At 43.2% G+C, this 20,207-nt stretch overlaps 1 protein-coding gene and 1 long non-coding RNA gene across 3 annotated transcripts in view; one reads left to right on the plus strand and one right to left on the minus strand.

Moving 5' to 3' along the window:
- Positions 1 to 20,207, minus strand: part of LOC127609428 (uncharacterized) — a 353,255-nt gene that overhangs the window by 85,417 nt on the left and 247,631 nt on the right. The window lies entirely within an intron of this gene.
- Positions 1 to 20,207, plus strand: part of sipa1l3 (signal-induced proliferation-associated 1 like 3) — a 57,446-nt gene that overhangs the window by 35,372 nt on the left and 1,867 nt on the right. Inside the window, exons 4-22 of one of the 2 annotated variants that reach the window (XM_052079162.1) lie at positions 1,745 to 1,875; positions 4,456 to 4,644; positions 5,021 to 5,195; positions 5,313 to 5,416; positions 6,772 to 6,929; positions 7,376 to 7,958; positions 9,402 to 9,500; positions 9,586 to 9,761; positions 13,323 to 13,580; positions 14,292 to 14,474; positions 14,788 to 14,912; positions 15,169 to 15,305; positions 15,376 to 15,815; positions 16,772 to 17,002; positions 17,269 to 17,470; positions 17,606 to 17,780; positions 17,849 to 17,998; positions 18,082 to 18,208; positions 18,288 to 18,369. In XM_052079162.1, coding sequence (XP_051935122.1) covers positions 1,745 to 1,875; positions 4,456 to 4,644; positions 5,021 to 5,195; positions 5,313 to 5,416; positions 6,772 to 6,929; positions 7,376 to 7,958; positions 9,402 to 9,500; positions 9,586 to 9,761; positions 13,323 to 13,580; positions 14,292 to 14,474; positions 14,788 to 14,912; positions 15,169 to 15,305; positions 15,376 to 15,815; positions 16,772 to 17,002; positions 17,269 to 17,470; positions 17,606 to 17,780; positions 17,849 to 17,998; positions 18,082 to 18,208; positions 18,288 to 18,369 — 3,725 coding nt within the window. The remainder of the gene's footprint in view (positions 1 to 1,744; positions 1,876 to 4,455; positions 4,645 to 5,020; positions 5,196 to 5,312; positions 5,417 to 6,771; positions 6,930 to 7,375; positions 7,959 to 9,401; positions 9,501 to 9,585; positions 9,762 to 13,322; positions 13,581 to 14,291; positions 14,475 to 14,787; positions 14,913 to 15,168; positions 15,306 to 15,375; positions 15,816 to 16,771; positions 17,003 to 17,268; positions 17,471 to 17,605; positions 17,781 to 17,848; positions 17,999 to 18,081; positions 18,209 to 18,287; positions 18,370 to 20,207) is intronic. The other variant, XM_052079163.1, reaches the window with a different exon arrangement.

Raw genomic sequence — 20,207 nt, forward strand, 5'->3', positions numbered from 1 at the left:
TTTAGTCACAAAATTTCTTCAAGATGCACACCGCTTGCAGCATGACCAAACGTTTTCATTTTTGCCCTCCACTTTGAAAGTACAATATTTTTTATTTTATAACTGAATTTCCGCAAAATTGCCACTGCCACATTCTAAAACACAAAATGCCTTTTCATCGATATTGACGGTCATTCTACACTCTGAAAACCGAAAAAGTGAAACAATCTTAACAATGAACACCAACCCAAGTTTCATGTCAAACTTAGTTTTTTGAGGTAATTTTTTTGCATCTCATTTTATGGAACACCCTGTAAGACCAAGACCAGAGATATTGTATGTGTGCACGTGCGGACACTTCTCGTCATCACCTCGGATGACGACGGTGTGTATGAAACAAACCCCACGGCAAACATCATCTGGCAGCATCCTAATTAGTGGCAGATGCTGTTGTGAGGGCATTTGTGCGAGTAAGTGTGCGTGTGTATGCGTGTTATGCGAGACAGCTCCCCCCAGGCAGTGCAATCGTATTAAGGTTATCGTTCCAAAAATATGTTCCTCCTCTGACTCGGCTGTCTTGCCCTATGCCTGTGTACCCTTTGTGAATGTCATGACAACCCATCAAAAGTCTGACATTTCATGGCATGGAAGCTAAGCGGACTTGACTCTTATGCAATGTGTTCACCATCCTGGTTTTCTGTTTGTCAGCGTTGTTGTGGAAGAACACTTGTCAAGTAATGTTTCAAACCGACCGTCTGAGGAATCGCTCTTTCAACTCCCACTCTGACTGTGGTGTCGGCATTAGCGGGGCTTAGCTTGGGAGCTTCAGAGTAGGACGTGCAAGATGCTGTGAAATGTGTGGATAACTTGGTGGAACGAGCCACAGAATGTTAATTAGCGTCTTGTGGCAGCACGTTTGTCCTTTTCCTGGGTTTACAAGGCTAAGTAAGGATGTGTTTACTCCTCATAGTCCAACTTTTGTTAATTGCATAAATCTCAGAAAATGTGACACATTTCTCATGGTAATAGTTTAGCGTTACTACGCACCAGTTAATTTGTATCCGCCGAAGCGCTTTCAAAGTATTCCTACGTCTTTGTGAAGGTATAATTTCATTGTTGAATAACAGCAAAGTCTCACTCAAATGATCTAAGTTGAATGTTGAACTTTTCTCCCAGGATGAGGAATGACATTCACTAACAAAGAAAAGGCCTTTTGTGTTTTAGAAAATGCTCGAACAAGAGAGAGTGCACACAATGAATTTCCAACGAAATTCAAGATACCAACTGGAAAACAGATTTTTACACCAAAAATAGTATCACATTTCACATGTCGAACATCTGTCAAGTTTTGTCAAATTGGTTATAAGATTAAGATATCCTTTATATCCTTTATTTGTCCCGCAATGGGGAAATTACAGTTATAAAACCTTTAACCGTTACTTTGATCCGATATCGTTGGAATTTTTTAACTGTTACTTCTATCCAAATATATTGTTGGAATTTTCCAACACGATGCCTATTTCAATTTGTTTGCCCAACACATGCAGTTAGTCAGTTTTTGATATTTCAATTGTGAACATTTTCCATGCTTTTTTTTGCCCAAACCCTTATGACAAATATTTCAGCGGATGGAGGAGGTACCGTAATTGTGGAGTTTGACGTTGATCAACACCAAAGTTCCTTCTTGTTTTTACTGTTACTGAGAGTATAAATTGTGTTCTCTTGTCATCATTTTAATACACCAAATCTATTTGTTTTCCACTAGAACACTCAAACTATTTTGGTACTGATGAAAAGCTGGGCCCCGTGGCCATCAGCATCCGTAGAGAGAAACTCGATGACACCAAAGACCTGAAGGACCAGTATCAGTACCGCTTGATCGTGAGAACCAGCGAGGTATGTGTCCCTCTCTATTTTCTATATTTCAACAATGACGACAAAACCCGTGTACTAGTGGAAACACCGTGTTTGAGTGGTGTAAGGCCTAGCCTTACACCATAGCACATTTCAAACTCAAGACAGGAAAAAAACGACATTGGTGCATTAAACGTGAACAAATATCCAAACAACGATGAGATTGCTGCAACACACTTCGAAATGAAATGGAAGATTTAAAAAAAGAATGCTGAATGCTGACTTTTTCTTTCCTTAGGTTTGAATGCTGCAATATTCTAATCTCACAATGTCAACCTTTCTCAACGCAGTCGATCACTTTTGCTATGTCAGGCGACTCCAAATAAATAAGTCCTTTCCTGGCCACCTTTACCTAGAAGTAAATAGAGGCGACTATCATTCTTCCACAGTGATTTTGTTTTTAGCCTGTCTTGTTGTTTTTGTGTCTTCAAACATTGAAGAACATGCACATTCAGCCCACGCAGGAAGCCCAGAGCCGATTCCAACACACTGCCACATAGTCAATTGTAATTCAAAAGTAAATATTCGCCCCACGCAAGCAAAACACATTGCACAACGTGGGAGAGTACAGATGATTAAAGAGCTGGGCTGTAAATGAACATATATGAAAAGCAATCACCCAATTACATATTTTTTTTAGGATTAGTGTTCCTTTGCAGTGTTAGTTTTCTAAATCACTTGTCGGACTGTGTCGCAGTGAAGCCATCAAACAGCGTTTTGTCGGTGTGGCCGCCGTTGTTGTTTTTAGCTGGATTACATGGCTGCCTGGCCTCATCACCTTAGCTGTGCAACAACAATGGTGCTGCTTCACCATCTAAAGTACACAGAGCTGCAGTGGTTGCTCAGCCTGCTGTTCCCACACGCATACAATGAGAGAGATAGATGGCAGACTTTATTCTTTCTGTCTCGAGGCGCAGCTGCTCTGAAACATCCATCCGCTTTGAGTCTTCCATTAAATTCGCGGTGCAGCAGCGCTGACGGAGCAAGGTGGGCCGACTTCCTCTGTTCGCCACTGCCCGCGCCCACCTTCAAACATTCATAAATGCAGTCCTCAGAGCTAAGTTTCAGAGCACTGTGTAAGCCAGCCCTTAATACATTTTTGAAGAATGTGCTTGCTTTTGCATACTGTATGTTGAGGAGCAGCAACTCTGCCCTCAACTGAAATCTAACTTTGTTTTTTTTTCATAACCTTAATATGTTGAAGCAGGTCAATTTCCCTCGCGGGGTAGCAGCCCGCTACTGAGTGGAATATTAATTCACAATACAGCTGGACATTTAAAAAAAAAAAACGCCAACACACAAAACCCTCCATGGTCATTCTACAAATATGTGTGTGACAGAGAGGAAAAATGTTGCTTCAGGCACACAGGGTTATGAGCAGTTGTCAGGCCATCCATCATTCACTGGACCTACTTCAAGCTCCCAGGCTACTAATCATCCGTCCTTTTACCTCCTTGGGCCTTGAGCTGCACCTGCTCGTGCCCTCTATGAAAAACACGCAGGGGATCGATATTGCACCCCCCGTTTCATAACCTCTTATTATAGTATTTCCTTCACGCTCACGTTCCAGCTAGGCGTTGCTGTAATCCGTCAAAATGCAAGTGAATCGTTGATTGGGCCAAGTACGACATTTTAGTATGCCGGCATCATCGTAGGGATGGTCGTAAATAATTGATCCATAAGAATTATGGTGACTTTGTGGAATTGAAGGAGTCATATACACTTATTTCACAATTTAAATGTTTGAACTAAATGTTTCAACAATGTTACGTCTTTGTCAAAATACCGCTAGAATCAAGTCTGTGTCACCATTCGTTTGGAGCCTCTTTTTGAGCGGCTGTCACATGTAAGTGAGCCAATGCTCACCCAAGCCCATCTGAAGGACTTCAGCTTTTGCATCAGTGACAAATAGGGGCCAAGCTATAGGCCGGATACTTGCTTAGCCCCAACATAAATACAGCATTTATTATATTTTCAGTCATGGAGGCAGCACTTTATCACCGAGCCCTCAATTTAAACTGGTCACTTAGTGTGCAGATTTGTGTATGGAGTGCATGCAGCGGACAAAACACCACAAATACATGTGAATGCTATAACCATACACTCAAGTTAAAATTTGATTGTCTAGATTTCTCAACCAGCATTCACTGCACTTTTTTTTTAAATAAATCAATTAAAATGAATAGAAAAACACAGATTCACACTCACATTCACACCAATGGACAATTTACAGTCTTCAGTGAACTGAGTATTCACATTTTTTAATGTTACCATCATCCTACCATGTTGAACTCAGAATAATAGATTTTTTAATTAATTTGATTAAAGGTGGTTCTGAAAATGGATGGATGGATAGTTGATATTTTTCTCAGTTTGTTTCCCAAGCACTCAAATTTTGTTGTTCAGTATGAAATTGTTTCTAGTTTAATAATCTGCGGACCAGAAATGAGAAGAATGTAATAATGTCCTTTTCCCTTGTCCCTGGAGGTTTTCCTGCCAAGTGTGATAAGAACATCTGAAAGTATGTGGTGTCATTTCCTGTACGCTTCCATTTGCACACAGCTGGTGACACTGCGAGGGTCCATCTTAGAGGATGGGGTGGCGTCAACAGGGAGGCACGGCACGGTACGCGGCCTGCCCCTCAAGGAGGTCTTGGAGCAGGTGGTCCCCGAACTCAGCGTCTCTTGCTTGAGACTTGCAGTCAGCACGCCTAAAGTCACGGAGCAACTCCTTAAACTCGATGAGCAAGGGGTTAGTCAACTCTAAAATACTGAAAATGTGACTTCTACTAATGTTCCAAAGTGCAACTGAAAGGAACTATATGGTATTCATAGTCATTTTGTGTCAAACGTTTACAATGTAATTCAAGTCGAAAATACATTATATGAGCTGAACTGACAGGCTTTAAAGGGTGTGGTGTTTTTGTGCCTGACTGTATATCAAATCAAAGCATCTCGCCTTGATTTAATTGAAGATGAATTACAAGTGCATTTAAACAACTGCTCCTTTATTTACAAGAATAAACCTTCAAGAGATCTGAATGTAAATAATATAGAAACAATAATTTTATGCTTTGGTTTGTTTGCTTTGCTGCACCAGAGTTAACATCATCTGTGTGTCTTGCTAGTTAAGTCAGAAGCACAAGGTGGGTGTTCTGCTGTGCCGTGCGGGCCAGAGCACCGAGGAGGAGATGTACAACAACGAGGAGGCGTCACGTGCCTTCTCTGCCTTCCTGGAGCTGTTGGGCGAGCAGGTGCTCCTCAAAGGTTTCAACAAGTACGCTGCGCAGCTCGACACAAAGAGTGAGTACCCAGAAGAAATTCCTTGGACTTGAACATGAGTAATATTGCCTTCATGCCTTCCTTGGGCAACACACATTCATTTTATGTGAAATTGACACTGCTTCCTTGTTACTGCAGCTGACTCAACAGGTACCCACTCCCTGTACACCACCTACCAGGGCTATGAAGTAATGTTCCACATATCCACCATGCTGCCATACATGCCCAACAACCCACAGCAGGTAAGAGTCATAGTGCCCCAGTGTCAAGATAAAAGGGGTTTGCAGCTGCCAAAACCAACTAACAAATCTTCATTCGTCATTGTTTTTATGATGTGTGACAAGCTCACAACCCTTCATCCCATGAAAGTTCTTTATCTTGGTCCAGCCAGGACTTGTTACGTAGTGTTGTCTTTTGTGACAAACCAACTTTTAGTCTGTCATGTCAAGACATGTGGCTTGGCCTGCGAGTGTAAAAACAATCACTGTGTGGCTATTTTTGATAATTTACATAATGTTTGCATGTCCGGCTCACATGGGGCAGGCAAATGAGCTTAAAAATGGACGATGGTAGTCTACCTGAGCATTGTGGAGAAGTGATTTGTTTACTGACTTAATGTCTTACAAAAGTACATTATTATGGACTGCTCTTTGATTATTTTTTTCACAGCTAATAATAATTTCAAGTTTGAAATACGTGAACAATTATTGACGGATGGTGGTGAATTTATAAACTGAATTCACTCATAAAAAAGTAAATAATTAACCACAAATTCCAGATATTTTCATCCATTATTTATACTTCTTTCATTAGAAAAACAATTGTGTGTTTATTTGTTTAATGATTTAGGAGAAGCTTAAACAGGTGTCATAGGTCATATTTTAGGTGTATACAAACGTTAACCTTTATTTTTTGTTTGTTTGTTTCGACAGCAGGTCCTCTACTTGAATAAATGACACAATATCTCCATCCAGAGGCTTCCACAGTGTAGTAGCATGGTCACATTCCTTATTCAGACCTCTAGGTGGTAGCATATAACATGTTAAAATGATCACCGGTGGCTGAAGAGATGCTATTTGAAACAGTAGAGAAAAAATAATAATATCGATACTACATATAATGGCCATCTGAGATTGTAAAACTGAAAGGAAATCTGATTAAATCTTATTCATAAAAATAGCAAATGTCATCATCCTTCAAAATCCTAAAAAAATACAAATATGTAAAAGGGGTAAAAATGGCAAAAACTATGTTATTATTATTGCGGAAAAGGTGCTTGTGTGTCTGTGTATTTGTAGCCAAACAGGAGGCTGCATGATATAATTTCTACTTTTACTTACATCAGCATTGGCAGCACCACCAACACAGACACGGCCTGGATGCCGTCCCATGTCACAGCCACACACAGCTAGACACAAGTAGTCCTCACAGAAAGTGGGGAAAAAACTAATTCCATAAAGAGCGGTTATGAGGGGATGGCAGCACCCATCTCCAAGTTCCCTTTTAAGACTTGCTTCCTCCTTCTGAAGTTTGCTGTGTAAATACTTGACATTTTTGTGCCATGTTATTCATATTTAATCTCCTGCCTTCTCCTTAGCTCCTACGAAAGAGGCATATTGGGAATGACATCGTCACCATCATCTTTCAGGAGCCCGGAGCGTTGCCATTCACCCCTCAGAATATCCGCTCACACTTCCAGCACGTTTTTGTCATTGTTCGTGTAAACAATCCCTGTTCGGAAAACACTTGCTACAGGTAAACGTTTTGTATCATATTATCATATTTTTATTTGAAATGGACTCAAATTCAGTCAGTCAACAAACATTACAGACAACCAACAACTTCAAATAAATACCGCATGTATGTATTTAACTGAAATTCAATTTAACACACAAATCCAAACAAAATAAATTGATCATGTTTGGACCATTGTCTGCTGCTCTCGCACCCCCATCCGCACAATTAATCAAAAGATCATTGAGACATGCTCTTTGGAAAATTCCCAATGCGGGAGAGTTCACAATATCACTAAGATTATTACACACACACACACACATATCCCCCCCCAATTTGGTCTGTGAAATCAAAAGCAAGTATCCAGCACTCTGCAATTATTCGTGTCGCAGCGTCGTAAAGAACAGATGCCAAAATTTAATAGTATGATATTCAAATCTTGACCTTTCTACCTTTGTCTTCCTCAGTGTTGCTGTGACAAGAATGAAGGACGTGCCTCCTTTTGGTCCAGCCATCCCAAGCAGCGTCACGTTCCGTGACTCTAACACTTTTCGGAACTTCTTGCTTGCCAAAATCATCAACGCGGAAAATGCGGCGCACAAGTCTGAAAAGTTCCACACCATGGCAACGCGGACGAGGCAGGAATACCTGCGCGACTTGGCAGAGAATTACATCAGCAGCACCCCCATGGACTCCGCCGGCAAACTGAACAACCTCATTTCCTTGGCGTCAAAAAAACGCGAACGCTCGAAAGCACGAGACGCGGCCGAGCTGGGGGCCGCGGGGGCCGTCGCCTGGAGGGTCCTGGCCCAGGACTTCAGCGGTGGTGGTGCTGAGCTCCGCTGCGCCCTGGGCTTTTCCGCAGAATATATCCTCCTGGTGGACTGCTCCACCAAAGAAGTGGTTTTCAACTGCTTCTGCGCCGACGTGATCGGCTGGACTGCTGAGCGCTTGTCTTTGAAGATATTCTATGGCAGAGGTGACCATATTGCCGTGCGGGTGCTTGAGGGCAGCGCACAGGATATCAGGGAAATGGTGCAGCGGTTGAAGGTGAGGAATATTGCTTTAAGCATCGATAAAATTACAGGCAGTGTTTCTTAATTGTTCTCACAGATTGTCCTAATGAATCTTGTTACCGCATGTTCTTGTCAGAGCAGAATGATTGTGGTGGGGGTGGGGATAAGGGGGACATAATGAATAACAAAATTAAGTATTGGGGAAAAAATAAAGTATACATTGAAAAAATTTAATTAAAATGCACTGTTGGTTTTGCATATTGATGCTCAAGAGGATTAATAATACAGCAGGGTTTTCATCCAACTGTTATTAATGCACAATAAAGATAGGGCACAATTAAAGTCAAACTTCCAACATCGAAAACACCTGAAGTAGTAACAGTTTGGAATTGGACCAAAATGAAAATGAATCATTTCCATTGTCTGTTTTGAAGTCAGAAGAAAACCCAAGTTGGCCAGGATAGATATATTATAATTGTGTGTGTGACTTCCATTATATTCCACTATAATTCTTTTACAACTTCAAAAGCTAGTACAGACATGCTCGAATTATAACCATCCATTCATTTTGTGTAGCGCTTGTCCTCCTGAAACTAGCATGCCTGTTTTTGGAGTGTGGGATGAAGCTGGAGCTGGAGCCTATCTCGGCTGACTGCAAGAGGCAGGGTAGACCCAATCGCAGGGCACATATAAACAATCATGTACATTTACACTTATGGACCCTTACTAATAATAAGAATAAGAATACTGGTAATGGGTTTTATAAATGAAACAATGCACAAGTAATGTGAAACAGCAGTGGATCCACTAGAATTGAAAGCCCCTGAAGTAATGCCATTTCGACCTTAACATGGAAAATTATCATCATGCATTTGTCTTGTGTATGTATTGAAATTAAAACTAATTCAAGGTTGAACAGTGTCCCAGAATTGATTATTAAAGCTAATCAGCCTTTGATATAGGCATATAAAGTAACTCATCAATAAACAACAGAAGCCTTGAATGGATATAAAAGTATGTAAAAAGATTAACGCTAATAATATCCCCATACCAGCACGGTTAAATCCATATAGTGTAACTAATTAACATGAATCAAGCAATTATATAAAAAGACTTAATAGCACGCCGTGTGATCACATAACTGGGGAGTTGCGCAATTACCCTCGGGCTCTGATTAGGGTCCATTTCCATATTACGATAATCCCTGTGACATTTGATGAATTAAATGGCCAGAAATTGAGATTCCCTAGATAGAGTCCTAATCCAACAGAAAATAAACAGAACAGGTCAATCTTTGCTGAAGAAGCAAATAACATGTTGGATCCTGTGGCTGATCATGACTACGGAGAGCCTGTTTACGTGGTGGAAAAATGTGTATTCAAAAGTATCTCGGTATTAAAAGGAAAAATACCATGTCTTTCAAATGCCATGTTACTTTTCAGGATTTCCAAATGTGCATGCTTCATCTTGTTTTTAGTCACTAACTGTGGGATGCGAGACGGTGGATATGACACTGAGAAGAAACGGACTGGGCCAGTTGGGCTTTCACGTGCGCTTGGACGGCACCGTGGCTGAGGTACTGTGAGCAGCCATGTTCACCTGTCAAGGGTCTGCACATGCTTTTGATTTAACCTGAAGTGGTGTTGTGTGTTGCCATGCAGGTGGAGGAGTACGGGTTTGCCTGGCAGGCGGGCCTGAGGCAGGGCAGCCGCCTGGTGGAGATATGCAAGGTTGCCGCCGTGACGCTGACTCACGAGCAAATGATTGACCTGCTCAGGACATCGGTCACGGTCAAAGTGGTCATCATTCCCCCGTACGAAGAGGGCGGCCCGCGGAGGTAAGTAAAGTGCACGTGTACGTGTTTATCATTCTGCTGTTGTAAAATGTCTGCTGTGAGTAGTTTGACGAGGGATGGGTATAATAAACAGTGGCTAACATTTTAATCAGAGATGGCTCTGTGTCCCTACTCGTATTTTAGACGCTGACCCCCCCCCCTTTTTTTTTAACTTTCATGTTTTTTACCTATGAAAGCTGCGCATTATAGATTTGTGTTTTAATATATAGCTATGAACTTTCAGAAAAAAAGATCCACCTGTTGCTGAACCCTACCCCTCAATCCTTAAATACATAGATTAGTATATGAACCTTTCATTCATTCATTCATCTTCCGAGCCGCTTGATCCTCACTAGGGTCGCGGGGGTGCTGGAGCCTATCCCAGCTGTCTTCGGGCAGTAGGGGGTGGACACCCTGAATCGGTCGCCAGCCAATCGCAGGGCACACAGAAACGAACAACCATTCGCACTCAGCCTGCTACGCATGTTTTTGGAATGTGGGAGGAAACCGGCGCACCCGGAGAAAACCCACGCAGGCCCGGGGAGAACATGCAAACTCCACACAGGGAGGCCGGAGCTGGAATCGAACCCGGTACCTCTGCACTGCGAAGCCGACGTGCTAACCACTGGACTACCGGGCTGCCTGTATATGAACCTATTATTGTGAAAACTTAATGAACTGAGGAAAAACAAGGCCAGATTCAGAATTAGCGCAAAAAAAACAAACAAACCTGGAAACGTTTACTTGGATCTCAGATTTTAAAAAAAATAATTGAAAAGAAATTGTTGACCAGTGAAAGTAATGGCATATAACAACATGAGTAACGGAATTCGAGCAAATTTGTTCTTAAGTGTGTTTCACATTGGTAGCCCTCTACAAACCATACGGTTCAGCTTCAAAAAGGTTCGTGACCCCTCATATAGACAAACAAACATCCACACTCACATTCACACATGATTTGGATTCTTCAATTAAACAAGCATGTTTTCAAGCATGGAAGGAACCTTAGGTAACACCCGCAAAGCACAGGGGAGAACATGATAACGCCGCACAGGAAGGCCAGAGCCGAACGTAGAACCTGACGACTGAGAGACACAAGTGCTAATCACTCGTGCGCCCTGCTGCTTTTTTTTCCTTTCAAAACGACTGTCAAAAATAACATTCTTCACTTATAACCAAAGCCATTCAGTCCAATGCCCATACTCTTGATGCAAACGCACAAAAGCGCGCCTGAGATGAGATGGTGGGCAGAATTTTGTGTGGGAGGGTGCGAAAAGAGGAAGCGAGCAAACAGGCACAAACTAGGACACATGGAGGAAAAGCAAAGAGATTTTGGTATTCATTTTAGCCTTCCTTTTTCCTACGAGCAATTATATTACTTGCGTTTGTCTCTACCACTATAGTTCTTTGCACCTTGCATGAACCTTGCAAATAATGATAACGAGTAATGCCTTTGGATGCTGTAAAGTGGTTGTAGGTTGATGTAATGGCTTGTATGAACATGTCTGTGTGCATGCATGTGTGTGAGAGGGAGTCACTCGAATACAGTCATTGCGGTCACGTTGCTTTATTCATAGAGAATGTTTAATTACACCAACTTTCAACCCTTTCTCACACACACACACACACACACACACACACGCACACATACACACGTTGTGGCAATGGTACAGCTAGTAATTAGAAGAGTCTTGTATTTCACTCTTCCCCCTTCCTCTCTGTGTCTCCCTTCTCCTGCTCATTCCGCATTATGCGCCAGCCAAGCCGATTGCATGAGATTAAGGACTGGAATCCACAGGAGGGAGGGGAAAAAGGCAACTAAAAATAAATAATACAAGCGATTGGATGCGATTCATTAAAAAATGCTTTGCGGGAAAAGAGGGAGGGATAAAGGGAGAGGAAGGCGGACTGGCGAGAAGAGGACAACGTGTCTCAACAGCGCCGAGCGCGGGTGAAAGGGAGTGGGCGGATTGAAGATAGAAAGAAAGAAGAAAGGAGAGTTGCTTCCGCTCTGCCTCTGGTTCTGGATACGGCAGAAGAGAATGTGTGATAGATGGCGAGAATGGTTTTAACCTTGCACGCATGTTGGGGGAGCGCCAACTGTGTAGGAAGAGACCGTCGCTGCACGCATGTGTCGGGGCTTTGGGTATGTACTTCTTTGACAAAGCGAGACAGGGAAATATTACAGTGAAGCCAGATATCTCAAGTCTCTTAGTATTTTGCAATAGAATGCATGTCGTTTTCATTTTATTTGCATGATGCATATGAGAAGGCTTAATTTTAACCAAGCACTTGGATTAATCGGGGCAAATGTCTAGCCAAATCCAACTCATGTGAGGCACTTGCTTTTCCAAATATCACTTAAATGCATATTTTTTAGAATTACCACTTCATCGCATGAATTAGCTTGGATGTAGCTAACGTGCACAGCTAACATAATGTTATTCTTCCAAATGCGAACTAGTTCAGACTGAATCAACAGTGCATGTGCCTTCACAGCCGTTACTGCATTTCCATCCATCCATCCGTTTTCCGATCCGCTTTATCCTCACAAGGGTCGCAGAGGGTGCTGGAGCCTATCCCAGCTGTCTTGGGGAAGTAGGCGGGGGACACACTGAACCGGTTGCCAGCCAATCGCAGGGCACACAAGAGACGAACAACCAGCCGCGCTCACACTCACACCTAGGGACAATTTAGAGTGTTCAATCAGCCTGCCATGCATGTTTTTAGAATGTGGGAGGAAACCGGAGTACCCGGAGAAAACATGCAAACTCCACACTGGAAGGCTGTAGCCGGGATCGAACCCACGACCTCTGCACTGTAAGGCCAACACACTAACCACTGTCACACCGGGCCAGCCGTTACTGCATTTCATTATTTTTTTCAATTGCATCAAAGCAGCAGCACGGTGAGGTAGTGGTTTGCTTTTCTGCTTCAGTCGAGAGGTCCTTGGTTCAAATCTGGGCTCAAGGGTTCATGTGTAGCGTTTGCATGTTCTCGGCATGCTAGCGTGGGTTTTCCTCAGATACTCCAATTCCCTTCCCCTTTAAAAAAACAAAAAACAATGCATGTTATGTTCATGCAAGACTTATCCATAGGTGTGAATGTGATGGTGAATGTTTGTCTATATACACTGCCCAATTGGCGACCAGTATACGGTTGTACTTCTCACCTAAAATGGATGGATGCCTCAAAGCACTGAGTCAATGATTAATTACACCCAATTGAGAATTTTTGTTACGTTTCCTGAAAAATAATGATGCTTGATATCGCTTTATCACAATCAGAAAGCTTTGTAGAGGAAGTGGTGTGTGTCTTTGTACTACACGAGTCTGCATGTTGACAGCTGTATCTTATGTGAGGAGCTCTTTAATTAATTCGGTTGGACGGACACACTTGATCACCGTCTCTCAGTAGGCGCCTTGGAGTCCAATAATCAGTTTTTTCTCTTCTTATTCTGTTCCTGTCTGTGTCAGGGTGAGCCTATTACTAGTCGACATTATGTGGGAAGCAAATGGATTTGAGTATAATGCTTATGACTTGTTCTGCTTGTGATTATTTCAGGGGCTGCACAGAGGAATATGAGATGAAGACCATGGAGCAGAAGCCCGAAGCTGAGCCTTTGGCCGCGGGCTACCGGCCCTCCCCTCGCTCTGGTTGGCGCTGGGACAGCCCGCCCATCCCTCAGGGGCTACACGGGACCCCCAACCCACAGCGGTGGTCCCCCATGGGTCCCCCACCACCGCCTCCGTTGCTGCGTTCCTCCCACAAGGCTTTGATGCCAATTCCCTACAGAGAGCCTCAGCACTTCAATTCTAAGAGGTGAGAGTGATGCCTTGAAGCTGCAATAATGATCACATTCGTGAATGGTACTAGCAACAAGTTTAACTTAAATATGAGGATTAGCGTGGAGTAATGAATAGTAATTCTGTACTGTTACTTGACAATGAAGGTTGTTTGAGTCTGGGTGGGTTGCCTCATTAACAAGAAAGGCAGCAACAGAAACCAGAAACATCTTCCTTCAGAGTCTTGATTGTGCATGTTTATTTTTTTTCTCCATGACAGTAAAGCGGACTGATTTTTAAGGCTAATCCTGCTTTTTTACACTTCTGATATCATAGTCAAGTGTGTTAAAGGCCTTAATTATTATGTTGTTTTACGCCATAAAATACCAGAGGACATCATCATGTGGTATTTTTCCCCCATATTTTATACCAGTGGTATTAAAAGACTTTCCGACCCCTGTAGCAAAAACGCACACGTACACAAAAGTGACAAACAACAGTCGAGCAACTAGCAATTTTTGTGGCCTTCTGGAAACTTCTGTAGACCGACCGCCTCCAGAGCAATAGATGTTCACCGATCTGGGTCCTAAATGCAAATTAATGGCCCAAGGTGCTGACCATGTACTCCCCTCTTTTGCAACTTTGATCTCTCATCATGTTCACACAAACCCGAGTCATGTCTATTCGCTCACGTCATCTCAATGTCTGGTTCACCTCTCTACACTCTCTCTACTGTGTGTCTGCTCAGGCCCGTCAGCTACCCAGAGAACCACTACAACATATCACCTGCTGGCTGTGACCGAATGCTGCCTTACAGAAACCCCTCTGCCAGCTTCTCATCACCCTCCTCTGGCCTGGTAGGCCTCTCTACTATGGGGACACCTGGAATCACACCGGGGCCCTTTGTGCGCTACAAATCTTCTCCTGACAGGTGAGTGGGTGTCGTTTCTTATAGATTATCTCACAAGTCAATCAAAACAACTGCCGTATACAGAGCAAAAATACCTACTTTTGTGTAACTGCAGCACATTTAGATGAGTGTTAGCAATATCGTGGAAGAATCCTCGGGGTATTCATTGCGGTACAGGTTTTATTGAACTGAGATGTAAAAAGGAAGCAAAAATGTTAGTTGAAGTTGGGACATTCAAAGTAATTCAAAATGTTAGTGTTTTCCATCAGTTACGTGTGTTGGTAATGTTTCCTGACTACGGTCTTCATGTTGAAACCCACTGTGTTATGTGCAGATATGGAACAGGACAGCGCGCCCTGCTGTCCTACGATCCTCACTGCAGCGTGGACATCAAGTCCAGTGGAGAGTCATCATCTGGCTTCACCAGTCAGGAGAGCACCATGGAGCGCTGCAAAACTGGTATGTTGTTCCCCAAAACTACAGCTGCCACATTGTGCATCATTGGTCCAATTCTACGATATGATTGCATAACTTGTTTTTCCTTGCCCTCTTGGGGGATGTCATTTATATTTGTCATCTGTGGACATGTGAAGACCTATGAGATTTTTTGGTAATTTAGGGCTATATAAATAAATGTAACTTGACTAGACTAGTACCCGATGAATGCCTCTTTGCTTACATTTGATGTGATCTTTTTTCGGTATTTTGTGTGTAGAACCACTCTGGCATGTTCCAGCAGCAGCATCCAGGATGCAGGCCACTGCTGCTGCTGTGGGTGGCGGTGGAGGAGGAGGCCAGAGGAGACTCAGACAGGACGCCCAAGGCAAAGACTCACCAAACAGACACTCAAAGGTTCGATTTAGTTTTGGAAACTATCACTCTGTCTCTTTCCTTCCTTTAACTTCCTCTGTATGCACCACAGGGTGAGCCCCAGTACTCCAGCCCCTCCAGCAGCAACACACTGTCGAGCAACGCCTCCAGCAGTCACAGCGACGAGCGCTGGTTCGAGGGAGGCTTGGCAGCCGACAGAGGGAACGGGGCTTTCCCGGGCGACCCTGTCGAGCCCGATCCGGATCACCTCACTAAAGGCGGATCTAATGACAGTGGCATCGACGCACCGGCCTATTATAACAATCACAACAGTCGCCATGTATCTGGCGGCCAATCCCACAAACCCTCGCATGGGGCCGTCTCCTACAACCAGGAGCTGTCTGTGGGAAGGAGTGGTGGCGGGGCGGACGCCAAGAAACGGGAGTCATCCACGGGCATTTCTGCTGCCGCCAATCAGAACAAAGGGTATCGCACTCGGACGTTCCCTCCTCCTAAATCCAGTGCTGAAAAAATTGAGGCTTTCAAGCCAAGGTAATAAGACAAGTCACTGTGGTTTATTTTAGGTCCGCCTACTCATCCTCGCACACCTGTCGATTAACCCTGGCACGGCTAACGATTTGGGCTACAACAGCAACCTTTGGAATTATTATCGGGAAACGTTTTGAGGCACCATATATTTTATTGAAACTCCGGTTCCTCGACAGTCATAACCTGCCTGTTTTGGATCCCTCCCTACTGCAACTCACCTGATTCAAGTTGTTACAAATTTGTGCAGCGGGTAGAAAAAAAAATGTTGTTACTTGTTTGGTATCAACCAATTAACTTTATTTCTGTAGCATTTTTCATACTTTTCAAAAAAATGCAACTCAAAGTACTGTACAATTAAAACTTCTAAATTACAAGATAAAAAGAGGACCCCCTCCTCTCCTCCCAACATACACAGATATACTGTATATCCGCACCAGCATGCCTATGCTCAGAGAAACCATGTGATGGGGAAAAACGCACCGAAGCGGAGCTAAGCCACGCTGAGTGGCAGCCGCCACACCTTCCAGCGTGGATAATAAATTAATAAATAAATAAAAGGGGGCTTGGATTAAAATAATTAAAATAAGTACATACATAAGTTATTCAGAAGTCAAGCTAAAAAGATGTGCCGTAGCCTCCTCTTGAACACATCAACAATCTCTGAGGACCTGATGCCCTATGGCAGGGTACTCCATAGGAGAGGACCAAAATGGCTCAATGTTATGAAAAATTAGCAAATCTTAGTCGGGGAGACCTGGATACTTTCCTTTTTTCCCCATTTTTTCAAATTTCATTTGAATAACGTCGTTATTTGTTTTTCATTTAACCATCAGGGGAAAATTTACTAAATATAAGAAATGTAATTTTTGTGACCAAAAAAACCCTGCACTTTCGGACCAAATTGACCGGCCCTAATTTGTGTCCAGGCTATGTATTCAAGCTGTGGTCTTGTGTTCTAGAGCCTACACGCCTCAAGGTTACGCGACTCCCACAGGAGACAAGACACGGCCAGTCAGAGCCTCAACCACCACGCCCACTTCGGCCGTAATGGGCGCCATCCCTCTCTCTAGCTCCGCCCCCAAGGCCTTTTATGGAAAGAGCAGAGAAAGCATCTTGCAGCCTGAAGACATCAACCCGTCACCTTCCAATGCAAACACCTCATCCAGGTCCGACAGCAGCAACGGCAAGACGTATGTTTGCTTTTCTCCTACTTTTCTGTGAAGGGTATCACAAGTGGTTCCCTGAGATGCAAGTAAAATTCTTTTCATGACTACGCTGGGTCATTTCTAAACACTTGTATCTCAAATCATCTGTCACCCAGGAACTGGGTGTAACTGTCAATTTCAAGCATGTCAAATATAAAAATGTTATTGTGACGCCACCACGCGTCAACTTTAGGCAATTCTGAACCTTTTTGGGTGCCTGTCAATTACCGCTTGCATTTGGCTGCTATTAGTCAGGTTGACATGAACTCGAAGAATGTGTTCGGGCAACCGCGACTGAGAGCATCCCTGAGAGACCTGCGCTCTCCACGGCGGACCCACAAGAGCACCATCGAGGACGATCTGAAGAAACTGATCATCATGGACAACCCTGCAGAGTCTCCGCAGCGGGATCCAGTGAGGACCACACACTCCTGCACGCAGTTAGACCAAGACGTAAGACATTATCCAAAATGTGTCGCTTGTAAAATAGCTTCTGCTCACCTGTCACCTCCACCGCGGGGCCATTATTAAGTACGGCTACAATTTTGCATATACTGATTGCTATTGTGACTCTGTTCTCTCCTGCAGTCCCCCAGGCGCACGTTGCAGCGCACCTTTTCCGACGAGTCTTTGTGCAGCGGTCGCAGGGACGCCAGCTTTGCCAATTCTGAAAACCAGTCGGCCCCCATGGACGTGCTCTTTACGTGCACTCTGCCCATACGCAAGCACTCCACCTCCTCCACACACGCACAGCCCAATAAGGGTGAGGTGCACTAGTTTCGTGCTTACGTGACACAGTTTGTTGTACTCACTACAACCATTTCCCTTCAGTGCCGCTGTCTGCATCAGAACTGTCCCTAACTGAGGTGAGAGACAAAGTCTCCACACTGAAGAGGCTAGATCCCGGACTCATGCCCCTGCCTGACACGGCTTGTGGACTGGAGTGGTCCAGCCTGGTTAATGCTGCCAAAGTCTATGAAGGTGGATATTAGCAACTAAATTTATCACTGGTGGACACCATGTGAACTTAAGAGTCCAGTCAATCACATGGTTTCTTCTTTCAGCACAAAGAGCCGTGTCACTCTTTTCACTGACTGAAACACTAGGAGGCGGTGTGGACATGAGGCCTGCCAGCAGTCCTGTGCAGTTTCCCACTCCTCAGACCCCACGGACCACACCCACCATCAGCAGGTATCTTACATTTTTCGGCATTACTTGTGCCCGTCCCACAATGTGATGTGCACGTTTGTATTTATTTGTTTGTTTGCAGCGACGAGATACCCAACGAGTTGTCAGGGCGTCTCCACCATCTGGAGGTGATGTTGAAACAGCTCAACGATGACCTAGAAAAAGTGAGTCAATCACCCTCTTGTTTTGTGTTTTTAACAGGATTGTTGTTTGTTTAGTTGGTGCACGAAAAATGTTCACCCGTCAACAATGAAAAATGAGCGAGAAGCGGTGCCTTGAATTGCGATTTAATTGGTTCCTCAAAACTCTCAAATCTTTCCCCAATGAGATGATTAGAAATACCTTTAGTCTGTTCAAGCGCCCACGGGAAAAAGAAAACCCATAAAAACAAACGATAGAACATTTTGTAATGTAATAAGAAATATAGCACTCCTACCAGTATTGTACGGTTTATAAAAACATTCATTGATGACATGATAAAATAGAATATAAAGAATTGAATCATGAATATATGCATCATGATTTCATGCATTAAATCAATGATTCCCCACTTTTATTGAGCCACGGCACATTTTTTAACTCACGGCACACTACCAAACAAAATTGTCACCAAAAGAAAATATATACTGTATGTCAATTTCATACTTTTTGCCATCCAATACAATATAATGTATTTGTTCTTTCTGTCACTATAAGTTGCTGGCATAGCTAGATGGACAAAGATACATTATTTATTGTTTGTAAATACATTTCTCACTAATTTAGTAACATTTTATCATTGCCCGGGGCGCACCGTTAGACCGCTCATGGCTCACTGGTTGGGAATCATTGCATTACTATATTGTGCTGCTTCATCTGGTGTGTGAATATTGGCCACCAGGGGGAAGTTTAAGGCTAGGTTGAAACTGCAACTCGATTCAGATTTTTGTTTTTGCCAATATGCTCCACATATCAGATTTGTTTTCATGCAGTGTGAACAGTAGAATTGCGAGCTTTTTTCTCAAATCCGATCTGGTCCTCTTCCGTATGTAGATATAAATCAGATATGTATGCAATGCGTTTGCAGATATGAACCGCACACATCCGACCTCTATATTATCAAAAGCCCAATATTTCTTCCACATGGGCAGAGGTAGAGTGCTCAAGAGACTGCTGACATTGTCCATGAATCTGCAAAAACGTTTTGAGTAACATGTGAACCTATGACTTTAATTTAATTGCACTTGAAACGTGAAGCTTAAAATGGACATTTGTGGTAATAGTAGTAATTCAGCCACACAGACGTGTCATCTCGTAGACTTCTTTTTTCATTGTGTACCTCACTTTGTCATGCTTTGTGTGCATGTGTCTCACAACATGAATACGTTGCATCCGCATGAGAACTCGCATTTGTAAATTTCCCCAGTGTGGGACAAATAAAGGATATCTTAATTTAATCTTAATGTGAACAAGTATTCTGATTTAACCCCAAAAAATCTGAATTGGGCATCATGCCCTGTAGTGTGCGCATAGCCTAAAACAGGGGTGCCCATTAGGTAGATCCTGAGCTACCGGTAGATCTAAGACAGGTCCCAAGTAGATCCGAGGAGTGTCGAGGAGAAAAAAAACCAACCATTTGTGTGTTTTTGTAAATGTTAGTAATATTTTTGTGTTAATGTACGCTGCACCCTAATCATCCTCAGTCTCATTTTCACACACACAAAAAAAAAAATTAAAAATAAAATAAAGCAGGTAAATCTTGAATTTACGGTGGCGCATGAGTACGTCACCGGAAGTTGTTTGCGCTCAGCAGTCTGCAATTGCAGCTTGTAATCAGAGCTGTTGCGCTCTATCTTTTATCGTCATTATTCTCATTCAGAGTTTGCTTCATGTACAATACAAAAGGGCACAGGCAAAGAATAGGAATCTCGGAGGGCCCAGGGAAGCACTTTAAAACTGTACGTGTGAGCTACGATAGTTAACAGGCTGCAAAAGTGCATCGCATGCCTCAGTTTCAGGCTGT

Source organism: Hippocampus zosterae, chromosome 10 (assembly GCF_025434085.1).
Source record: "Hippocampus zosterae strain Florida chromosome 10, ASM2543408v3, whole genome shotgun sequence".
In the NCBI taxonomy this organism is placed as follows: Eukaryota; Metazoa; Chordata; class Actinopteri; order Syngnathiformes; family Syngnathidae; genus Hippocampus; species Hippocampus zosterae.